General features: G+C 39.8%; 1 protein-coding gene across 1 annotated transcript; it reads right to left on the bottom strand.

Annotated features, from left to right (window-relative positions):
* Nucleotides 1-7,632: 7,632 nt before the first annotated feature.
* Nucleotides 7,633-22,221, bottom strand: LOC140947070 (thioredoxin reductase 2, mitochondrial-like). The gene is given in 17 exon segments (XM_073396156.1): nucleotides 7,633-8,411; nucleotides 9,432-9,529; nucleotides 9,605-9,676; nucleotides 10,451-10,543; nucleotides 10,828-10,923; nucleotides 11,720-11,856; nucleotides 12,329-12,598; nucleotides 13,763-13,782; nucleotides 14,879-14,949; nucleotides 15,531-15,593; nucleotides 16,246-16,324; nucleotides 16,691-16,765; nucleotides 17,576-17,625; nucleotides 18,188-18,282; nucleotides 18,947-19,003; nucleotides 20,268-20,333; nucleotides 22,046-22,221. Coding segments are annotated over 17 exon segments (1,587 nt in total). The 5' UTR covers nucleotides 22,167-22,221; the 3' UTR covers nucleotides 7,633-8,287.
* Between the last annotated feature and the right edge of the window lie 1,499 nt (nucleotides 22,222-23,720).

Below are 23,720 nucleotides of genomic sequence, written 5' to 3'. Positions count from 1 at the left end.
GAAAACGTGTTGTCTGTCAAGTTTCTATTGCAGGCAGCTTGTTACTTGCGCAATCTTGATGGCACCTGTATTGAATACATAGTGACTACGTTGGCCAATATCACTGAAAGATTACAGAATTCTCGATAGTATACGAGTCGGTTTCTACATATTTACTTCCGTAGTTCCCTGCATTCGTTATTCCACTTTTAGTCTCTGCATATAAAACGACTAGGTCCAGTGCTAAACAAGGAAATATGGATTACCCGCCTCAGGTTTCTATTACGGACCTGGGGGGGGGGGGGGGGGGGGCACTGCCACATATGGGCTATATAGGTATGTGCCCCTGTGAAGGGTATTGTTTTCAAGCAGTTTACTCTAGGATAGGGTATAAAAATCACAGTGTTTGGGTCTAGAATAGGGTATCATTTTTCAGGAAACTGATTAGTTGGGTGAAGATTTTATCTAGACTAGGGAAACAGCTACTCTAGGATAGGGGGGATTTGGGGAGTTTACTCTAGTATAGGGTAGCAAAATTCAGCTGAACTAGCTCTAGTATAGGTTAAGGGTTCCAGGGTTCCAGCGGCACATCCCCACCCAGAAATTCCTAAAGTACCCCCCCCCCCCCGGGATTACGGACAGCTTGCTACTTACGAAATGGCACCTGTAATACATTGTGACTACGTTAGCCAATATCACTGACAGATTGCAGAATTCTTGCTAGTGTGCAAGTCGGTTGTTACTAAATAACAATTATTCCTCGAGTCCGAATGGGCTCTGAGCCAGAATAATTGTTTTAGTAATATAAAATCCAACTAGTTGGTCAAAAATATCGTCCACGTTAGTTTCGATGTATTTGATAAAGCAAGCCTGAAAAAATTCAGGCTTGCCAGGACTTGAACCTTGCAACAGTGTTTGAATGGTCAGGGTTCGGAGGGTCTGATAAGCCTGAATTTTTTCTGGATTTCTTTTCGCAACTGCATAAGTTACGTCTTTCACTGCGATGACCTTCTTTCCATTTTGTTTATTTATTCCGTGGTTCAAGTATGAAATTCAGACATTTAATATATTCTTTATATCGCAATTCTTTTTTCGGTCAAAAACGGTCTAAGACCCTGTCCGCACTACGCCGTATTTTAAAAAAAATTGAAAACGTAACATTGTTCTTATGCTTTAAAAGGTGAGCCTTTCATGTTGATATTTATATGGACCAAAAATGACACTTTACCTAAACGTCCTTCAAAGTGGATTACATATAATCTGAATAACACCATCCTACAGCAGCTCCGCGAGAAGATGAGCTCAGAAGCACTGAAAGCAAACGACCTGGCAGAGATCAAGGGTGCCGTGATTGGACTAACAACATTGCCATTGAAGTCTGAAAACTTCGACCTGAACAAAAGGGAATTCTACGATGCGCCCAGCCTTAGGTACCGCTGGACACCGAAGTACCTCCCATTTACATGCATGTCCTGGCGGCAAGAGATTCGACGTTGATCATGCAGTGTCATGTATCAAACGCGGATTTGTCCATAGGAGGCATGACGAAGTGCCCGACCTGTTCTCATCCATTCTCAAGGACGTATGCCATGATGTTGAGGTCGAGCCACATCTTCAGACCCTGACAGCCGAGAAGTTTAACCAGCAGTGCCAACTCCTCTGATAAAGCTCGTTTGGATACCAGTGCGCACGGTTTTTGTAATAGGGGGCACCGTGCATTTCTCGATGTCAGGGTTTTTAACCCTTTCGCAACGAACCACCTAAACCAGAAACTTGACACAGCTTTCTCGAGCAATGAAAATGAGAAAAAGCGACGATACAACCAGCGAGTGTTATTGAAGTCGAGCATGCCTCCTTCAGCCCTCTCGTGTTCTCACCATATGGAGGAAATAGCAGAGAAGCCAATTACGATTTCTCACTGAACTAGCCCTGAAGTTATCCGAGAAAAAGCGAATGGAGTATAGCATCGTAATTTATTGGCTGAGAGTAAAACCGTCTGTTAACTTATTAAGATCAACGGTTTTATGTGTAAGAGGCTCCAAAACAATTGAACAATTAAACATTAGCGGAGCAGAAATCAGAACTGAGATCGGAAAAGTAAAGTAGACACGTTTTGTTTATTATCATTTTTTAAGCGCTGCGTAGAGTATTTTAACCCGCAGCCAAGGGCTTTTTATAGTTTTTTTTTTGCAAAATAGTCTTTTTTATCTATGGATTTGTGATTAACTTTTATCTATGGTTGTATACTGTGATCTGTTATCCAATGATTTTTTTGATAAACTTTTATTATTTGAAAACGCCGGCTTTGTGATTTACTTTAAACAAAAATACTTTGTAGAAGGAATTTTTCGAAAACGGCCATCAAAGGAATGCGCTTCAACTTTATCGGCGTTGGTGGATAGAGGTTTTATACAACGTTTTGAAGCTTCACTGTTTTTTGCAAGTTATCCGAATTAACGTGGACGGGACCTTTATTAGATTGTCCGGCAGAAAGGTTTGTTTCAATTTATTTCACGGACTGAGAAACTTGAGTTTCATTGCTAAAGAGTTGACAAGAGCTGCAAACGAACATAAAAATGAAACAATAAATGATTCGCCTTGATTTTAAAAAAGGGACTATGCCATTACAGTTGTGATTGTACATTTAAAATCTTCTGACAAGACTCGCTTGCATTTGCCACTCTTTTTATAACTTAATATCATTACTTACCCTGAAATAGGCAGTCTCTTGGAACTTAAACTAATTTAAAATGTGTTCGCCGTCAATATTTCGCCGTTCTATAATGATGATGATGATGATGATGATCTTCTTTAATGTAATACCATAATACAACATAATAGCCGCGCCCATTCCTTTGGCCTAGGGTTAGAATGAGGTAGAAGTCTATTTGATGGAGAGCGCCATTCTTAGCGTTAGAGTAAGCTTATTATTATTCTCATTCTCATTCTCATTCTCATTCTCATTCTCATTCTCATTATTATTATTATTATTATTATTACTCTTTCTATTAGGTCTCTAGATGGCTTAGTTCTTGCCCGGAAGCCTACTCGCTGAGACGTGCAATTATGTAAGCATTAACCATTCTTAAACTTAAAAGCTGGCCTTTTGGAAATGTTAAAGTGATTTTACTTAACCCTTAAATAACGTAGTAGAATAATAGATGCTATTACGCACTTATTCTATTGTCTCCTATCGTTTATCTCTCGCTATTTATTGCACTTAACTACTAGTATCTGTTTCACGATTCAAGTAAAATCACTCTTAGACCCTGTTTACATGGAGTGGGGGACCCCGGTCTAGTGGGGTAAGTTTCTTTTGTTTTGTGTCCCCCAGAGCGTGAAAACAAAAGAAACCAACCCCACTAGACCAGGGTCCCCCGCTCCATGTAAACAGGCCCTAACTACAATATGCATTTGAGTACGTCACAATAAATAATTAATTAGCACCCTTTCAAACAATTGAAAAGAAACCTATTCTATACCCTTTACTTAAATATAAATACATCAAAAGTGGTTCGCTTTTTGTCAAGTTTTCTTTTATCGGCTAAAGTCAGTGGCAGAAATTAGTCCCAGTGGTAAAGAACGAATCTTACACAATCCTTCTCACGAAAAGCTTCTAGTGAGTCTCCGTTTGGATTATAGTGCATAGATGACATTGTTTACACGAACAAAAGATGTAGCTAGATACCTGAAGCCCTTATTTAGTTTATCACATCAAAGTTTAACGTAATAAGTGGAAAGTTGGTGTATCTAAAGATATCTTTAAGTGTTCTGTCAAAATTTCCTCAGAAAAAAAAAGGAAAAAAAAAAAAACATTTCAGAGAGCAAAAACCCAAAGGGAATTTGCGAGATTATAAAAAGGCTTTCTGCAAGATCAATCCACTCTTATTTCAAACGGGGCTTCGTTAAAAATTGCAACGTAACTTTTTCCACTGAACTCAAATATACGGAAACCTAGACCCCAAACCCATGAAAATCAACGAAGTGGCTCACAAAATCGTGCAGCTGTCACTGAAAAGCCGATTCACAAATTACAAACTCGTAGAAAACAAAAACAAAACACGAAATGACAATCCAATTATATTCCCGGATAGCCAGCTGGAAGCGCTACAGTTCGTTTTAGGCCTGTGAAGGCCCTGAAGATATACCTTAAACCCGGGGGGGGGGGGGAGGGGGTACTCGACAAATAGTTGACGATAGATGAGCTGCTGAGGGTTTGAAGACCCCTGACTCTGTTTAGGACAAAACAAAATCCCAAAACACACACCCTGTGTAGGACAACACCCACAATGTTATTACCTTGTTTAGCACAAAGGAGAAAATGCACGCCGTCTTGTTTTAAGCCATTTATCGGCATTGCTTTTCTATACTTGGAGTACAAACAAATTTCATCAAGCAAATCAAATCAATAGTGCTGGCAATACCTTGTTTAAAATTAGGACAGAGTCGCACAAAATTATATTCCCGGTTTACAACAGAGAGGTTAATACCCATACCTGACCAGCGGCACATTTCAGTAAAGGCCATATAAGGCGGCAATCCCCACCCCCCCTTCCCCACCACCCGACCTTAAACTTAAAATTGTGATTTTGAAACCTTTCACAATTTTGTTTTTTTTTTATTTGCTTTGTTGAGACGTCTTGGCAGTCTTACCTAAGCTGAGGTATACTCAAGAAGTTTTGCACTTTGGCTACGAAATTTGTAACAAAAAACCAGGTGTCAAATTTTCTTTTTACAAAAACATGCCTTCAAATAAATCTGGCCACTTTCACACACGCCCCATTTTTTCAAGTTACGCGGCGGTTTAACCTTACCCAAACTTGTGGCACGTCAAATTCCTTTTCCACTGTTGCTCTTTTATGAAATTGAAAATGTCCGTTAGAGTAGCACAAGATCATTTCCAATTAAGGCACGCGAGTTTGAAACGTGTTATCAATCTTCCTTTCTTCCTATTGATCATGAATTATTCAAAACTTTGTGGTATTGCGAAATGCACTCTTAACACTCCCTTTCTATTGACCATGAATTATTCAAAACTTTGTGGTATTGCGAAATGCACTATTAACTGACTAAACACGTTCGAATTCAATATGGCCACCTTCACAAACGCCCCTTGTTAAATATGGATGAGGTGTACACATTTCTTGTCGGGTTTCCTATTACGCGATAGCAATAGTTATGATGTTACCTTGGCATTTCAGTAACAAAAATCCATTTGCAGTTAATGTATAAAGAGGCAGAAAACATTTCCGTATTTGAAACCTGGACTTTTTACTTTTGGCAATTTCTTTTCCTAACCTTATAAGTATTTAAAACTTTCTAGCCAGCCATACGCGACTATTTTCCATCTTCGGAGCGACATGTGTTGATTGCAGTCGGGTATCCCATGTTGTTTCTCTCTCTCCTCTTCTTCTTCTCTTTTTTTTTTTCACATCCGAATCGACTTTGAATCGGAAAATCTTTTTGTTCTTTAGACACACGATTTAGCTACAGTTGCCATCGTTACGAGAAATGGCGACATAAGTGACATCGAAGTCGAGTGTTAATTTACTCCACCTGCAGCGCTACGTCTTACCAAACCTTACAATAGGCTGTCTATTTTACGTTTAGTTTTCTCTCATAGCATGCCCGCCCGGTTAGCTCAGTTGGATAAGAGCCTGTCTGCCAAACGGGAGGCCGCGGATTTTTTGCAACCCCGGCCGGACCAAAACAAAGGGGCTCAAAATAAGTGAGGATAATGTGCTGTCTATATTGTGACATATACAAATGGTTAGACATTCTAGAGCGCTTACCATTTGTACGGAAATTACGGTGAAAAATTTCCGTCAAATGGTACTGGTATGTTTTTTTGGCACCGAAATCAGGAACGGGATTGAGTTGTACCATTCACAAAATACCGGTAAATTTTTTCGCTTTCTCTCGACATGAAGCCTGGCACTAGTAATCCAGACGAATGGTACAGAAAATCTCGGTCGTTTCGGTAAAAACGGTAAAAAGGTAATACCTCGAAAAGTATTACTTTTTTTCCGGAAAATTTCCCCCGGGATGAACCGTTCCATTTGAATTCTCACCGGAATTTCCGGGTTTTCCATACAAATGGTAAGCGCTCCCAGTCGTCGCGGATGAGGACGAAGCACAAACAAGCAAGCAAAGCACTAACCTTATGGGTGGTTTCAGTGAGTTGCCTCTGCATTATTCTTTGCATTTTTCTGAATAAGCTAAAAATCAAACGAGCGGAAATCGACTGCACCGCGCAAGTCGAATCTGAAAGATATGGACTGAAGACTGGTTAGTTCCAGTAGCTCAGTGGTTAGAGCGTCCGAACTAGAACTCGGAGGGTTGTAAGTTTGATTCTCACCAGGAGCTCGGAAAATTTTTCTGAGCTTTCTGGTGTTTGAATTCTTCTTTAACAAAACTATGTTCTATTACCAAGAAGCAAACTTCAAATAGGGAGATTACCATGTCGCTAGCTTTAATTTCTATATACAAATCTTTTGAATTATCTGTTTTCAATGATTTAACCAAATTAACGCAGTGTATATCACGTAGTGCGTGTAAAACTTCGCAAAGTCATGAAAACGGCCAAAATATTGCATTAGCGGATGTGTTATTTCTTGACCTGTATTATCATTTCTTTCGGTCATTTCGGTTTGGCCATTTCGGAAGTTTTGGTCATTTTGGCCGTTGTGTTTGTTTGTTCATTTTGGTCCCTCTGGTCATTCTCGTGGTTCAAGTCATCATGGTCAATTAACTTTAACCATAACAGCTTATGAAAACACTACTGAACGGTCTTAAACTGCAGCAACGGACGAGACATCCACGTTTGCAATGAATTTTCGCACTCCCTTCGGGAAACAAAAACAAACAGAAAAAACACTGCCTTTAATAGGCCATTTCCGGTTCGCCCCAAACCTCGGTTACGAAGCGAAGCCAAGCGCGAAGCCATTGATATAAAAATAATTGCTTATTCTCAAGCAGATAAAACTCAATTTCAAAAGAAAAGTTAAACCATTTTGCAGTTAGCCTCGTTTTGAAGGTGGAAATTTAACACACATATTGTATGTAGGTTGTTAAAACGACGCTTTTATTTCACAAAATTGATTTAACCTCCCTGAGTAAAGACGAGCATTATTAACCATTTTCGCATTGTAAGGGACGGACCATTAGGAAACTTATGGGGGGGGGGGGGGGGGGGGGAAGTACAAAAAAATATTCGCGCAAGGGAAAATTAAATGAAAAGAAATTCATGCCGCGGCGCGGAAATTCCACCCCCACCCCCATAACTTTTCTAATGGTCCGTCCCTAATCGTGTTTTAATTTTTGTTCGCCAGGTTCTATTTTTTAAAATTAATCATTTTAGAGTGGTTTTCGTTTGAGTGTCGTAAAACCAAAACCAAAGTAATTACTCTGGCCAATCACATAGGACACAGACAATACATTGAACCAATCAAAACTCGAAGTAATTACATGTGGCTGACGCAAAGCGCGGGAAAATGCATGCGAGCGCGTCACAATTGGCTTTGGTTTTACTTCTGATTGGATGAAAAGGTGGCGCGAATCTTTTAAGCCAATCGCATCCTGTAGAAAGTGCAAAACCAATTACTTTTCGACACTCAAATGAAAACCGCTCTAACCTTTCTTCATAGATCTTGCCCGTTTATTTAAAAGGTATCTAAAGGAAGACGAATGCTTTTCAAGTCTGTAGTGTATGCTTTTTAGACAGTCTTAGCTTCTGTCGGACTAAACAACGACAAGACAATTTCCAGAATACACTTGTGATGGATTCAGAGAGGTTTTCTTGTGTTCCACAGTTTCAAAACCTTTCGTCATAAACACAAGTGACTGTTTAGATAAATAATATTTGTGCCCCCACTGCATGTCCGAGAAAAATAAACATAGTAAAAATAAGTAGAAGCCTAATTTTAAAGAGGTTCCCTAGCTACTAAGTCACGTTTAGAGGAGAATCAGAAAAAAACTGTTCACTCAATGTTCTTCTGCATTTAAATATTACGAAGTTTAACCCCTTTAATAGCAGCCATGTCGGAGGAGTAAACAAAATAAGCGACTTTCCTTTGGAAAATTAAAATCATTTTGTCTTCTGCTTCAACATGGCTGCTGCGAAAACACTACTTATCGAAAAGCTAAAAAATTCCCGAGAAATTTAAATTAGCATTTTGTTGGTTTTTCGTGGTCCCAAACAAAAGCTATAATCATAGAAAGAAGATGCGTCAACTAAAGCATTGTCGGGTTAAATGTCAAATAGGCTTATTTTTCTCGGAAAAACTTGTATATGGGGGTATATTTATCCTCAGCAGCCTGTAACAGTTGGATCCAACCCAGATCTTTTGGTGATATGCATTTTCACAACCACTTCTGCGCAAGTTGGATGAATGCCAACTGTCGAGGATAAACTCTCGTATGTCAGACCACACCTAGAAAATAATACAAATAATTAGGGATCAGTATTTGCCGCCATCAAAGGTACATTTGGGGATTACATCCTCAGACTGAAAAGTTATACCCACCTTGTTAAGTAGAATCAAAAGAACGACACAAAACTTCTCACGTTTCCATTTGAGTATGAATGCATGGCAGGCGAATAAACAATTTCGGGCGCTTAATAAGAGGGTCCTCAATACGTTTTTTTGAAGTCAAGGATTCAAGATTTGAAAGCAAAATCGGGGCGAGTTTTGGGATTGAAAGTATGCACGGGAGTGGGATGCCAAGTATAACCCTCGGGATTACGGGATTGCACGAAATTTTGAGTCGGGATTACAAAATTGAAGAACCCTATCGAGGGCTCTTTAATAAGTGGCGAGCGCGAAAAATGCCCTTTGCTACGCCCTAAATATATCACAATTTATCATGCACTTGCTGTGCAGGCTACGTTTGAGTAGTTGCGCCTTAATTATAATTTCAGCTTACACGGTGCAGCTTGACTGTCAAGAAATGAAACGGGCTGCTATATAAGACGGACACCTTTGTAACACGGACAGTCGGGGCCAGTCCCGGAGGTGTTCAGCGTGCAAAGAAAGCAGTGTCCGATAGCCCACGGCTAGTTAAAATGACGTCTGGGCTAGTAAATGCTGGCTTCAGCTTGCCCGAATGGCAAGCTGTAAGAATGATTTTCTTTGCACCCTGGGTGTCCATCTGAGAGAGAAAAAATGTACTTTATTTGAGTGTCAATGTATTTCGCACGAAAGTACTAACTGGGGACACTAGTTTTACGTCTCATGGAGAAGGGACCGCCATTTTATGTGGCCATCCGAGCCACGCGAAGATCTAGCCATTTGCGCAGGGTCAAGGCAGTACCCTCATTACTCAATTATTTTAAGACCCTGAGTGTTGGTCCGGCCCCGGGAATCGAACCCGCGACCTCCCGCTCTGCAGTCAAGAGCTCTACCAACTAAGCTAATCCTGCGCGCGAGTTGACCGTACGCCGATTTACTTACCTCATAGCGGCAGAAAAACCCTGAATAACCTCCCCTGCGGAAGGCCCGATAAAATGGAGACCAACAACAGGCTGATCTCCTTCCCTTAAGCAAACGGCCTGTCAACAAAGGAGAAAACGATTTGTCAGTTTTGTGATCTGATTGAGTGATAAGGCTAAGAGCAGGAGACTCACCTTCATGTAACACTGCTCAGCGTGTCTACCAGGCACGATAAACTCGAGTGGAATGTAAAAGGCATGATACACCTGGAAGAGCAACAGATCGGAATCTAGAGAATGAAATTGACGTCTGCGGTGTCGTCGAAGAGCAACGTTGAAATGTATAATTCTAGCTACAAGTTGAGCGCTTCATAACCGACCAATCACTGAGGAAATATATGAGCGCTACCGCGAGTGAAACTTGTATACCAGGGGCAATGCGAGACCCAGAGGGAAGGAAATAAGTATTTCTCTTAAAAATGTCTTTTAGTTTTCCTCTTTCTTCCTCTTGTCACCCTCCTCTTTCACGCTAGTCAGTAAGTTAATAATGCTTAATGAAAAGCTCATTTTTACTGCTTACATCACATTCGCTCCTTGCATAAATTTGAAAGAACAAAACGCATCAAGGAAAAGGGGTCTTCCCTCTTTCAAGCCATTCCCCGCCGCGATCTTTGTTACATTTACTTTCCCTCCTCGCGTTTAACCTTTCGTCCCTATGAAGAAGTAGGGACTGCCAAGAGTCTGTTAAAAAAGTGATCGCCTTGTAGAGGGGCGGTTTCTGGCACCTTGACGGGTGGCCTCTTAAATCCTTTATAAAAGTTACACTAATACAGATTTGGCGATACGCCAGGCCGTGTCTCACTTTCATATATAGTGTTGTGGTTCAGTTTTATCATTGGTTTAAATTTCATTTTCCTTTGTTTTGGGGTATGGTAATGTTTGATAATGAGTTTGAAACAAAGGAATAAAAAATTTAAACCAAGGATAAAACTGAACCACAACATGACGCTCATAGCTTTCCATATAGCAACCCTACAGTACCTCGATTTTGTCTTCTCCGTACATATCGATAGCTTTCTCTTCCGAAAGACCTACTGTACCATATTCTAATGGCGTGAACACTGTAGTGGGAACCTGTCAAGTAAAAAGTTAGAGAGCAAGGCATTAAAGACTTATAGATTCGATGACGAGAACGCACGACCCTAAGCGATACCTTTATAGTTAAAACAATTGGCTTCACAAGCCTAAAGCAGACCTTACACTGCAATTTCTGCGATTAAACTTGAACAGCAAGTCAATCTCTCGATTATTAATTCTATTTATTCCTATTTCAGAGTATAATTGACTAATACTCAGTGAAAAAAAAAAAGATAAACTAACAAAAAACAGCAATTAATACTTCAGTGCTCTACTCCAACCTTATCATAGTCCATCAAAATATCAGAGCCTCCAAAAAGCCTATCAGCCAACAACTTTCCAGCTCTAATGGCCACTGGAGTCAACTCTGGCCTGTCCTGTTAACAAAACAAACTGATAGCTCAGCTACATACAGAAGATAATTATTTACCTCCTTTATTTTCCTCATGAAACATATTGTTTTGTTTGTCGTTCTCATCGCCCTAGAGGCTTCCTAAGTTCCCTAAAATCTAGGAAAGGAAACCCAATTTTAAAGGAAAATTAAATTTCATCACCAAAATAATGACAAACAGAAACCTGGGCTTGGATTCACATTTCCCTTTTTTTTTTTTTTTTTTTTTTTTTGGGGGGGGGGGAGTCGGGTTGAGTCATAATAAATTATGATACCGTAAACTTCCACTGATAAGCCCCTCCCCCCCGGATGCGCCCCCCCCTCTAGCTTGTATTGAAATGGATCCATGTTTACGACGTTTTAAAGCTTGAAGAAAGCGAGTTAACTTAAATAGTCTTTTGATCAGCAAGGCTATATGTGGCGTGTTTCGAAACGCTCTTTCGTCCAATTAAGTTACAAGCCCCCCCCCCCCCCCCCCGCCCCTCAACCGGATATTATAAGCCCCACCATATATGAGCCCCCCTAAAACCACTTAAGAAGTTGTATAAGCCAGGGGATTATGAACGTAAATGTACAGTATCCCAGCTACGATTTCATAAGTCCAATAATCAATTGTTGCGGAAGCTTGACAATACTTTGGATATATGAAGACATGGTGATTGTGGTCCCTGCCTTATCAACCTTGTTCCCAGGGTATCTCCTCTTCCGGTCCCCTGGTCGTAGGGGAGATGGAAGACACTGGGAACGAGCTTCTCCATTATGAACTGAGTTTTATCAAATACCTGTAGCACATCTCCGATGGCGAAAATATGCGGGACTGTTGTTTGTTCGCTGTTGTTTCCAACAATTTTCTTGGTTTGTTGGTGTACCTCAACTCCTGCCCTCTCAAGATTCAGTTGGCTTGTGTCTGGATCCCTACCTACATGAAAGGAAGTTTTAGTAATCGAAGGTTCGTGCAATAATATTATTAATTAATAGCTACAATAGCACTTGGTGTAGCTCGTAATCAAAGTTAATGAAGTGTACCGGATATTCACTTTGCCAGACTTCTTCACGGCTCAAAATGACTTCCGGACGGTGGCCGGACACGATGACGGGCCAAAGAAATTTTTGCTCGGTCAAGCTTCTTTAATCACCAGTTAAAATATTGGAAAAATATGCTGCCTAACCCTTGTGCAATTTCCTAATTGCATTTTTACAAAGAGACAAAAATCTAAGTTTTACGGGTGAGGATTTGGCTGGTTGTTCAAGAATGAGAGTGTGCGTCGTGACCCGTCAACATGACCGGCGAGTGAAGTTTCCGGCCGGTCAAGACCCCATTCTGGCCGAACATTTTCTGTTCACCGGCAGCTATTTCGAGCTCTTGGTTTTGTTAGCTTTTTGTGACTTACCGATTGCAAACAGAACCGTTTCAAACGTTTCTTGATGTGATTTGCCCGTCTCACTTTCTTTCCAAGTTACATGAAGTAATCCGCTGTCATCTTTGTCGACTCTGACAGGAACACACTGCTTCAAGAACCTAGTTCCATGGCTCTCCATGTAATCTGACACGAGCTGGGCCATTTGCTAGTTAAGCACAAGCAACAAAAAATTCGGAATACAACCAACTCTCGCCTAACGGACAACCCTAAAATTGCCCATATGGCACTTGATTTTGAGGTCTTGCGGGAGACTGACATGGGTCTCTGTAGTGTCGAATTGCACTATGGGAATGTTTTGAAGACGATTTCTCTTCTTTCATTGGCTATGACGACGTTGCACAGAAAATTAGGTCAAAATAGACCTTTTTACCGATACCGCGGCCATATTGAATTAATTCAATTTAAGGAGTATTATAGGATGCCCAGGGGGCATGAGCACATTTCGTTTGTATTTTCGAGCGCTTTTCGGGAATTTTTTTCTTAAAGTTTTCTTAGAATAAGGCTGCAATGGGAAAAAAGATTCTTGTACCGCGTTTGGATGTAATAATGATCGCCTTTTTCTAGTTTAGTATTAGAAACATGGTTTTTCAATGTATATTTCTGGGGGAAAACTACAAACGAAAATACAAACGAAATGTGCTCATGCCCCCTAGGCATCCTATAATACTCTTTAAATCGAATTAATTCAATATGGCCGCCGTATCGGTAAAAAGGTCTATTAGTCCACCAAAACAGACCGATAGCGCAATTCTCCACTTTAGAAACGAGAAAGGAACCAAAATATGTCCCACACGTGTTTCTGGGATTGTTACTGGGGTGCACCAGTCAGCTAATGGCCAATCTCTTTACGTGACCCTTGTAACAGACCCAGAAGTCTTTGCAAACGTTAACTCGGCCCAGTTTCCTGCTGGTTTCTAAAGAGGCGAATTCCACACAACAATAGAGTGCTTTAGACTCTGAGACGAGGACGACTACGAATACGAGATTTTGTTTAGATTTTCTCAATACTGAGTATTGCTCACGCGAGAACCAGCGTCATTTCGGCGGGAAAACGTGATGGCCGTCGTCATTCTACCACGAGTTTTAGCCAAAATGTAGTATTGGCGGGAACAAGTTATCACATGTAGGAAGTTTTGTCATTTTGCCATCGGAAGAAGGCTTAACCTCTTTCAGTATAAACAACCGTACTAACCGCGAGCGAAGAGTCTGAAACCTTTTTCTCTAGAAGTCCAGAAAAGGAAAGAACACCGCAAGAAACGAAATGTTTATTTGAATTATAAATTCGCTTGAAAATCAAAAGAGTTGTCTAAGGAGCATCCAAAGTCAACTATGCCAAAAATGAGAGCAGGGCGAAATCATGTGAATAGAGCAAAAACAAGAGAAATCTTAAATGTAAAAGGATACATGAAGCACCAATAACCAGACTGCAAAAGAATACAAAATAGCTGTTAGTAACAGTAAGTGACACTAAAATCTTTATAGGAGAAGTCTGATGACGATTTAAAGGAAAATTAATCCGCACGGTGGTTTACGGTTATCTCGCCACCAAGAAGTCGACTCGCCGCCAACCAACTCGCCCCCAAGAAGGCTAATCGATCGCCACCACTCTGCATTAATCGACGTGTTTACTCACCTGGGATTACTAACCTAGAATTTTACTTCTTCGCCAAGCTTATTCCAGACTGATTACAGAGTTCTTACTTGGTGGCGAGTTAGTTGGCGGCGAGTCGACTACTTGGTGACGAGATGACCAAGGGTAATCACTTTACCCACAGAAAAATAACAAGTAGCTGCAGACAGTGCAGAATGCAAATTACAGTCCACTCTCGTAACGTGAGCTTGGGACGCCTGTGTTACTAGGCGACTTTGAGGTTCGTATTTCAAAGGCCATATATCAAAGGGAGAAAGGCGGAGACTGCGCACTTTACAAGCCAAGATAACGAGGCTTTAAAGCAGATTGCACAAGCAAACAGAAGCATATTGCAAGGTCTTTTAACAAGTTGGAACAAAATACAACTATATACATTCTGCCAGTATTTTTTTTGTTGGAATCAACGCACTTTTGGCAGAAAAAAAAATGGAGACTATGATCTTTACAGTTTAACTTTCGTTCCTTACTGAAGTTACGTCAAAACACGATAAGACAGAAAGTCAACAGCTTACAAATCTCTACTCTACATACGTTTATCCATCCAAAACTATTGATTACATTGTAGTTTTTTAAAGTATTGTTCGCAAACACTGGCTCGCAGAAACAACTGTCAATACTGTTTGTTCTCTATGCGCTATGATTAATAGCTTGCGAGCAAGCTCTCCATTTGGGGAAGTCTCGAGAAGTCGCGCAAGAGCCCCACGCGATAGGATACCCCGGTGCGAGGGGCGAGGAAAGAAATCTCCTTTTCCTCCGCTCTTCGCGACTTCGCCGCTCCCTCGCGCGTTCTCTCTCGCCTCGTGTCGCTTGCTGTAATCGAAGAGCTTGCTCGCAGGCTATTTGATTGACAGGGAAGCAATCATACTCACGTTTTTCCTGGGGGCTTTTCCAAAGAAAACAGATCATCACTGCTGAAGCCATATTGCATTGCACCTGGTACCTTAAAAAAAGAAAGATTAAATTAATAGTAAATAATTGTGTTCAATATTTAATTACGTAAACAAAAGAGAGTTTTAGTGTCAAGGCAATGGCAAATGTAAACAAAATCACAGACCACATGCTGCATCAGAGGGATATGAATCAATAACGATTTGGAGGTAGAACATCCACTTTAATAGTGGTTCTTCGTGTACCTGATTCCTGGTCGAACTGGAATTTGGAAATGTTGGTTTTTGAGGAGAAGGGAAAACCGGAGAAAAACCTCTCGGAGCAACGGAGAGAACCAACAACAAACTCAACCCACCTATGGTGTTGACGCCAGGATTCGAACCCAGGTCACATTGATGGGAGGCGAGTGCTCTCACCATTGCACCGCCCTTGCTACCCAAAATTTAGTCAGGGTTGTATAAGAACGTGGCATCCCCGGCTACTGCCAAAGGAAAATAGAAGAAAAATAGAACCAAAAGAAATCCCTAGCGGTTTGATTCCCTGCCCGACTTGTTGTATCTACACGGCAACTTGAAACCTTAGCGACAGCCGTGCTAGTACTTTTAATATAAATTTATTAATAACTTCACTGACCTCAAATGGAAATCTTGGTCTTCCACCTACAGCTATGACAAAATTCTCTGCTCTGAGAGTTTTCTGAAAACGGTAAATTTTAATTTTTAGAAAAATAATAATGAAAAATAATTTTGCGTAAACAATTGGTGGCATTTAGAGTAAATTTAATTCAAGACTGATGAAAAATCGAGACTGAAAGCCACACATAAGATATATTAAAATTATAACATGACTCCGAGGCTTTCTGGTCATTTTTCTATATTTGGTTTGGTTTCCTTTGTGCTCAAATCTCTTCTGGGAATTGCAAGACACTGGCGTCTTGAAAAAAATTGCAATTTTGACCCTAAAGCCGCAGAGTCACGTTGGAATTTCAATATAACGAATGTGGGCTAGTTCACTTTTATGAAAAGACCATTCACTGCTGCTGAAAATGTAGTTCAGACCACAGTTTGGTGTTAAGTGTAATTGTTCTCGTGGCCATTGTGGGCTGCACTCAATAATAATTGTTGAGATAATTATTATCTCTTTCTTTTTAAGGTAACAGCAGCTGTAACATCTTAAAGTTCATCTCATTACATATCCCAGAACAGTGGAGCTTTCAGTACAAATGGGTTGTGTTGTGTTCCTTACGCATTCAACCAAGGATCTCTCTATCACACTTACAAGACCTGTACAAGGAGGTCTACCTAATTAGAGACTATCATTCCAGTATTTACGTCACTGTGTAACGTACCTCAGTGCCATTCTGCAGTACTGCTTTAATTGTGTGAGGGTCCAAGAATGATCCTTTTGCATTGAGGTACTCCACCTTGCTGTAATTATGTGAGAAGAAGGGAGATTTTTGTTTAGTAAAATAGCAGCATTATTGGGAAGAAAATTTGGATGTTTCAACTCTTTAGTTTTTAGCGGGACATGCAATAAGACCTACATTGCAAGAGGTACACGAGCTTCATGTATGGACAGACAAAGCCAACCAATTCTGCATTGCAAAAAGTGTACACATTGTAGAAGTAATGTATGAAGTTTGGTACTGTGCCTGTTTCTAAAGTCTTCAATAAAATCTTTTCTCACTGAACAAATGATTTTACATTCAACAGATACTGTCTCTACTGTCACTATAATTCAATTACTGTACTCTGATTTATATGAATTATATCGCTTAAATTGTAATTCCTTACTTGTTATGTAGCTTGACTCTGTGGCCCCAGTTTAGTGACTTGATATGATTCTGAACAGCTGGGACCAATTTTTCCCTGACATGTCATTAAAAAAAAAAAAAAAAAAAAAAAAAAAACCGGAGACATGACACACACGTTCCATGCTATGTTCATGTATGTGTAAGGATGGGGTACATCAGATAGGCCCTATCATGACTTTTGATGTAATGTGAAATTCTCCCTTTATCTCACAATAATTATTAAATAGAAGACACTTTGGTAGGAGAAGAGTGCACTTAAAGCTATGGAAAAGGGAAGTAGGCTTTCTTATCAGTCAATCTCCACGCTTTGTAATTTCAGCATTTTGAGCTGCAGGTGGTTAGCTCTCTTTCAGCCAGTGAAATAAGCTGGCAGCCAGCCATGAGCTTAATCCCCAGCACTCATTCAAGCATTGTTCACTCCACCCAAGTCAACTTTGTACAATTAAAGTGATACATGTCTACTGAGCAACTTTAATGATGATGATGATGATGATGATTAAAATGCCAGTAATATATTTTCATTTGCAAAATCAATTGCTCTTTTCATTTTAAAGTTTACCACTCGCTAAAACTTGAAGTAACCAAAAACTTAATTGGTTAGTTTTTAATTATTTAAGTTCATGCTTGACTCCAAGGCTAAGGGAAATAAAACAATACAAATGGCATTGAGATTCAGGGATGAATAATTCATTCTTTATGTTTTATTCTCTCATATCAATCTTAATAATAACTATTAATAATTATTGCAAACTAGCATAATATTATTTCAACATAACACTCAATAATAACTTTATAGCAATTGATTTAACATAATAAAAATTAAATACATGTATTAATTATATAACCACAAAGGAAGAATACATACCATGACAATGAGATATTGTCTGGAACATTCCATCCAAAATGACGTGCATCCTGCAAAGTCATTGAACATTAACTGACATGTGCCTGTTTTAATAAACTTCATTTCCGGATCGAGTTCATTTTCATTTTATAATACGCTTTATTTCATAAATTTATTTAGTTTTCAATGTCAGTTACAATGTAATAGTTTTTTAGAGTGCATCTCCTTGTTACACATTTTCATCAGTAATTCTAACAAACCAAAAATGATGATGATGAGTAAACACCCAAATAATATTATTCTCCTCAGTTGACACATCCACCACAAGTCTCAAAATGGAGTGTGTACAGTAGTTACTTTTGTGCACCAGTATAACTTCATTTCTTATATTTCTCTTTCCTTGAAAGAATTTCAATTACATGCACGGAACAAAAAATACAACCTAAACTGCAAATTTTGGAGGTGGATTACTGGAGCTGGATACTGACAGGCCAGGGGGCTTAATTTGTCACTGTATTGCTTTTATTTGAAAAAATAAAATGTCTTAATATTTTAATTAAGTAGTCACTTATAATAGGAGGTTGCTTTGCAGAGATGGCCGCACATATCATGCAGGTTTAACTGTCAGGATACCTTGATTGATTCTCCCAGTAAGGCGGCCTGGTGCATCAGCTTTTTTGGAATACATCCAACATTGACACATGTACCTCCAAGGCCCCAAGCTGATCCTTTAATACAAGCACCAAAATTCAAGGTTAAAAAAAAAAGTTTAGTCAACCCCGGCACTAGATCTGTTGGCACTGAGCTACTGAAGATCTATTCCACGGACCATGAAAGCACACCTTAGGGGTAACAGACTTCATTTAATGGGTACATTGTGGATGATTCTCACCAATTATGTGATTTTCTAATTTTGTTTTCAACATGCAATATCGAAATGGTAAAAGTTAGTTATAATCATTTTAAAATTAAAAAATTAGGGCATTTCAAAAATGTTATTGACAGGAAAATAAGAAAAGATACACATGTAAGCTCCTGAAGAACACACTCCAACTAACCTCCTGTTAATCTGTTATGAAGGGTTACGGAAAAAATTTAAATTTGTACATGTACTTGCACTACCTTGAGATTCACAAAATGGTCAATGAATCAGGAAATGATGTTATAAATATAATAATAATAATTATTACACAATAATTATTATACAACAATTATTACACAATAATTATTACACAATAATACAATAATTATTATTGAAGAATATTGAGTTACATGGTGTACTTCACTGGCAATTGGTGAAAGGAACAAATGGTAATACATGTACATCATGTAAGCTTAAATTATATTATAATTAGAATAAAAATTACATTAATAATATCATAATTTCCCTACCTTGTGGTGAAGGGGATACATAATCCAAGACAGCAACTTTTTTACCATATTTGGCAGCTGCAAGCCAACAAATTAAAATCATTTCAGTTTTCCCATAAATCAACTTTGGAAATAATTGCATACACTGTGGTCAGCCTACAAAAGAGAGAATTCTAAAGGCTACATGCATGTTTACACTGTATCGGATAGCTTTTACGCTAGCACAAAAACTATGCCAGAGAAGGCTTAAATGAGTTCACTAGTGGTGATTTTAGCACAATTTCCATAATGGAGTGAAGTTGAGCCATGCCAATCTCTAAATTAGAGAGTCACATATCGGACAAGTGTTCTTACTATAACTGGATAGCTTTTTGTGCCAGCATGAAAGGCTATCCAGCATAGTGACAACATAGCCCCTTAGGGTCTGTGGCATTCTTCCTAAAGTTTTAAGGTCAATGCCTTGGGGAAAGAAGCCAACACCCCAAAGCTTCTCCTCCTTAGGTAACAGTAGGTCTCTGGTCAAGCAACTCACAGAAGCAAAAAAAAGTTTGCAACTACTAAAACAGCACTTCTCTAACCCATTGTGGGCTTTCAGGGGTACTCAGGGCACAAGTTCATGACTATTACGGGATTATCAACATACACACTCGCCATTTAAAAAGAAAGACCACACCAGATTTTAGAAAATCCCTAATTTTGGTGTTAAAAAGGCTGATATTGAACAAGATACAGCCAATTAAAAACTTGAAAATTTACAAAGGAATGTGTTGAATAACCTAGACACCTGTCTGGATGTCCATATATATATTTTTTTTATTTAATTTGAAGTTTTTTTATGTCTGTATCTTGTTTAAAACTGGGCTGATTAACACCAACTTTTAGAATTTCTAAAGCTTGATCTCCACTCTTTTGGACTATGTAGGTGTTGTGTTGAAAATCCCGTCAAAACTCATTCACAATTCATAACAAAGAAACAAAAGAAATCAATGAGTGTTTTTATATCTGATTATATCTGATAAAGACACAGTTAATCTTTATGTCCAATTTTTTGGACCAAAATAATCCCAAATCTAAATATTAGTACAAGAATAAGTTGATCTTAAAATCAGAGATTTTGAAGCCCTTCAAAAAAACTTGCAGTCTTATATTACAAGATAAAATACACACTCCTGCTCGTTTTTTAAAAAGTACATATTACATGCACTCATACCCGTTCCACAATAAGAAAGAGCACAATTAATGATCCTGTGTAATGGGTATCATGGGTAACGTCAGTGTATAAGTTTTATAAGTTGAAACATACAGTAGGAGTTGATATTCTAGTGGCTTGTATAATTCTCACCTTCATTTGAACAGGCAAGACCACCTGATCCCCCACCAATGACAATTAAATCATATTCCTGGGAATCTATAAGATGTAGTCAGAGCTCTATCATTATGGTAAAGCGGTAATGATGCATTAGTTTATAAAGGAGAAAAACTGTGTGCCTTGTTAATCCAGCTATAAACAGCAGCAAAACATTGTTAAGAAACTGTCATCAAAATAATGGGCTACTTCGAATAACAAAACAATCCCCACAACCTCCCCCGTCCCCAACATTAAAAGTTGGGGTGTTTTTTTGTTTCTTACTGATAGCTCAAGCAGCAGCACAACTTTGCATGGAGCAGATGGGGGAGGGAACGCTACATTTTTTTTTCTGTTTGAAGGCCGCAGAACCTCAGAAAAAGCCTTACTGATATTTTTGCCGATTGCACAACTGTTGTTCAGTCAAGTACTCCGCTCAAATGATCATTAACAAAACAAACAAATTAAACCTGATTTTCAAATCCCCAACTGACAGGAGGTAAAGGAGTTGACTAGAACTTGACTAACAGTCAAGGAATCATTATGAATTGATGCACCTAGTGTGCAGTGCCCCTTTACGGACACCTGCTTAATATGAACACCTCATTATTACGGACAGTTTGCTTTGTCTCTGGGGAAAGTAAGCCCTAATAATTATGTACTAGTCAATGCTAAGCCTCAGGATAGAGAGGCCTGGCATCCCCTGGGCATTTGACTGTATTTGCTTTCTCGTGGGCGGGGAATAATATAAGATTTAACATAACACAACATCCCGAGGGTAGGGGAGTTTGACAAGATCTGACAAGAGTCTGACACCTAGCCTCAGCCTGCCATCTTGAAAACTTTACCCAGAGTTCCGTGGGATTCCTGTTTCAGGAAGTTGTTTGGTATCCATGTTTGTTCTTTGCCTGTTCGCTGTTGAATATTAACACAGACAAATTTTGTCTGTGTAGGACCAAACAGCTTTAAAAAATTAAAAGTGCTTGATTATGAAAGAAATGCCTCTGTACAAGGTATGCAATGTAATAATATTAGATGGAAAAGAAAGACTGTGGGAGTGATAAGGAAATATGCATGGTAAATTATATCATCTTAAATCAAACAAAATGTACCCCTAGGGAAGGGGTATTTGACATCAATCTTTTTCCCCCTGGGTAAAGAATTTGACATGAAAATGGCCCAGAATGTTAAATCCCCCTAGGTATTGACCCCTTTCCTGGGGCTTAACATTGACTGGTGTATTACATTTTCTGTAAATTCAACCCTCTTAATATGTACACCTCGTTAATTCTTGGTTTGTAACCACGCGACAAGGCGGCCATGTTGGGGGCCAAAGCAAAGGAATATTTCCTTGAAGAATTTGCATGAAAATAGAGTAGTTCCCAGAGGAGAGAAATGCTTTTGTTCTTGGCCACCAACATGGCCGCCGTGACGTCATGTGCAAACCAGCAATAAGGGAAGTTCCCAGAGGCGAGAAATGCTTTTGTTCTTGACCACCAACATGGCCGCCGTGACGTCACGTGCAAACCAGCAATAAGGGAACTCTCTATGTCCCCCTCCCCCCCCCCTGCTTCTAGTGTCTGTATTAACGAGGTCTGAGCAATACGTACAAATGCGCTCATTGTCAAGGCCTGTCAGAAAGAAACTAATACTTATTTACTTTACGGCTTGAAACGTCTCAAAACAGAGAATCAATAAGAAGCAACACCACCCCATCCATTTGCAAATGCCGTTCCCTCCACCGGTAAGCAAAACCATGGGCCGCTGAAGCCTACCTGTACTTGTCGACCTGCTGAAGACACGGGCGACAGCAGCGCTTGTCACGGACTTGTGTGCATTCAGGTGGCGTGTGATATGCTTGAGGCGAGCTGAATGTTTTACGAAACTCATGAACATTAACACAACACTTGCTACAACTGAGAGAAACTACTCAACAAAGTGAGTCACATTCGTATTGGGGGTCTTGCGGGCTCAATCAGAGAGGTTACTCAATCTCCTCTCCAGTCTTTTCCGGTGAAGTTGGAGCACGAGCTGGGGGGAGCAATACCACGAAGAGTGTTCCTAAGAGACTATCCGCTATATGGGATGTATGGGAGTCCCGGAATGTTTCCTTGTGAAATCCGGAGTACAGGAAAATTTTACTGCTCCAGGAATCCAGAATCCCACTGACGATTACAATCCAGATCCATGTTCCACAGTGGAGCTGACTAGAATCCGGAATATACAGCGTTGAATCAAGAATCCAAGACTGTGTTAAATTCCCTCGGAGATGAGGCAAGATAAGCAGACAGGAGACTTGTTATGTTAACGCCCGCTCCGAAAAAACCGGGGGGTCTCAAAAAAGGTTTTTATGGCCCTTCAGGCCTCAGTTTGGCCAAAAAATGAGGGGAGGCGGGCCCCCCGGGCCCCTCCCCTGAATCCGGCCCCTATCCGATACAGACGCAGCGTGCGCAAGGACTGTCCTGCTTTAGTTAAGACATACCCTGAGTCTCATAAAAGCTCATTGGCGGATGAATAGGCCAACGGATCGGCGGATTTAGAAAATATTTCTGCTCGGATTCAGAGCGAAATTTTAACGCCGGATTTGTTGATCTGTCAATGGCAGCGGATTGCGGATTCATCCATTTTTTGAGCCCGGATTTTGGAATTTGCGTGTTTAAAAAATATTTTGCTCGTATTTCGGATTCAGAGGGAAATTTCATCGGCAAATTTGAAAATAAATCATAACCATCCCATTATGGCTCTTGACCATAACGGATCGGCGGATTTGCATACCCTGATTCACCTCCTCATAAACATTCACTCTCGACCACGATTTGCATACCCTTATTCACCTCCTCATTAACATTCACTCTCGACCACGCTGAGATGGTAATGAGTAATACTGATAAAAGCGCGCGAGACACGAGGAAATTAAAGCAATGACAACTTGTCTCTACTTCGGGCTAACAAAACATTAGATTAATGGAAACTTTAAAAAGGAATTAAACAACAGAGGATACCAGTTAACAACAACAAAATATCAGTTAAATATTTATTGATTTTATAATCGATGTACTTAGACTGTTCAGTCAAGTTGCATATTGCAGTTAACCTTTTATGAAAAACTTTCTGTTTATACTAAAAACTATTATATGTGGTCATTGCTTAAAGGCTCATTCGGGGGAATGTTTTGGGAGTTTTAATGATCCCCCCCCCCCCCCACCCCCTTACGAGAGACTAGTCGCCCACTCACCCCCGACCGCCTGGGTTAAGATTCGCCCCATGTAAGGAAATCCGTATTCTGGAATCCGGGATATTCAGTTTGTTTGTGAAATCCGGAATCCGGGAAATTCAGGAATTGTGTAATCCAGAATCCTGGGCTACGGAATCCGGAACACAGCTAAAGGAATCCGGAGTCCCACTGACCATTTGAATCCAGAATACAAGTTCCACAAACAAAGAATCCGA

This window comes from Porites lutea, chromosome 8 (genome assembly GCF_958299795.1).
Source record: "Porites lutea chromosome 8, jaPorLute2.1, whole genome shotgun sequence".
Classification (NCBI taxonomy): domain Eukaryota; kingdom Metazoa; phylum Cnidaria; class Anthozoa; order Scleractinia; family Poritidae; genus Porites; species Porites lutea.
This window is presented reverse-complemented; position numbering and strand designations above follow the sequence as displayed.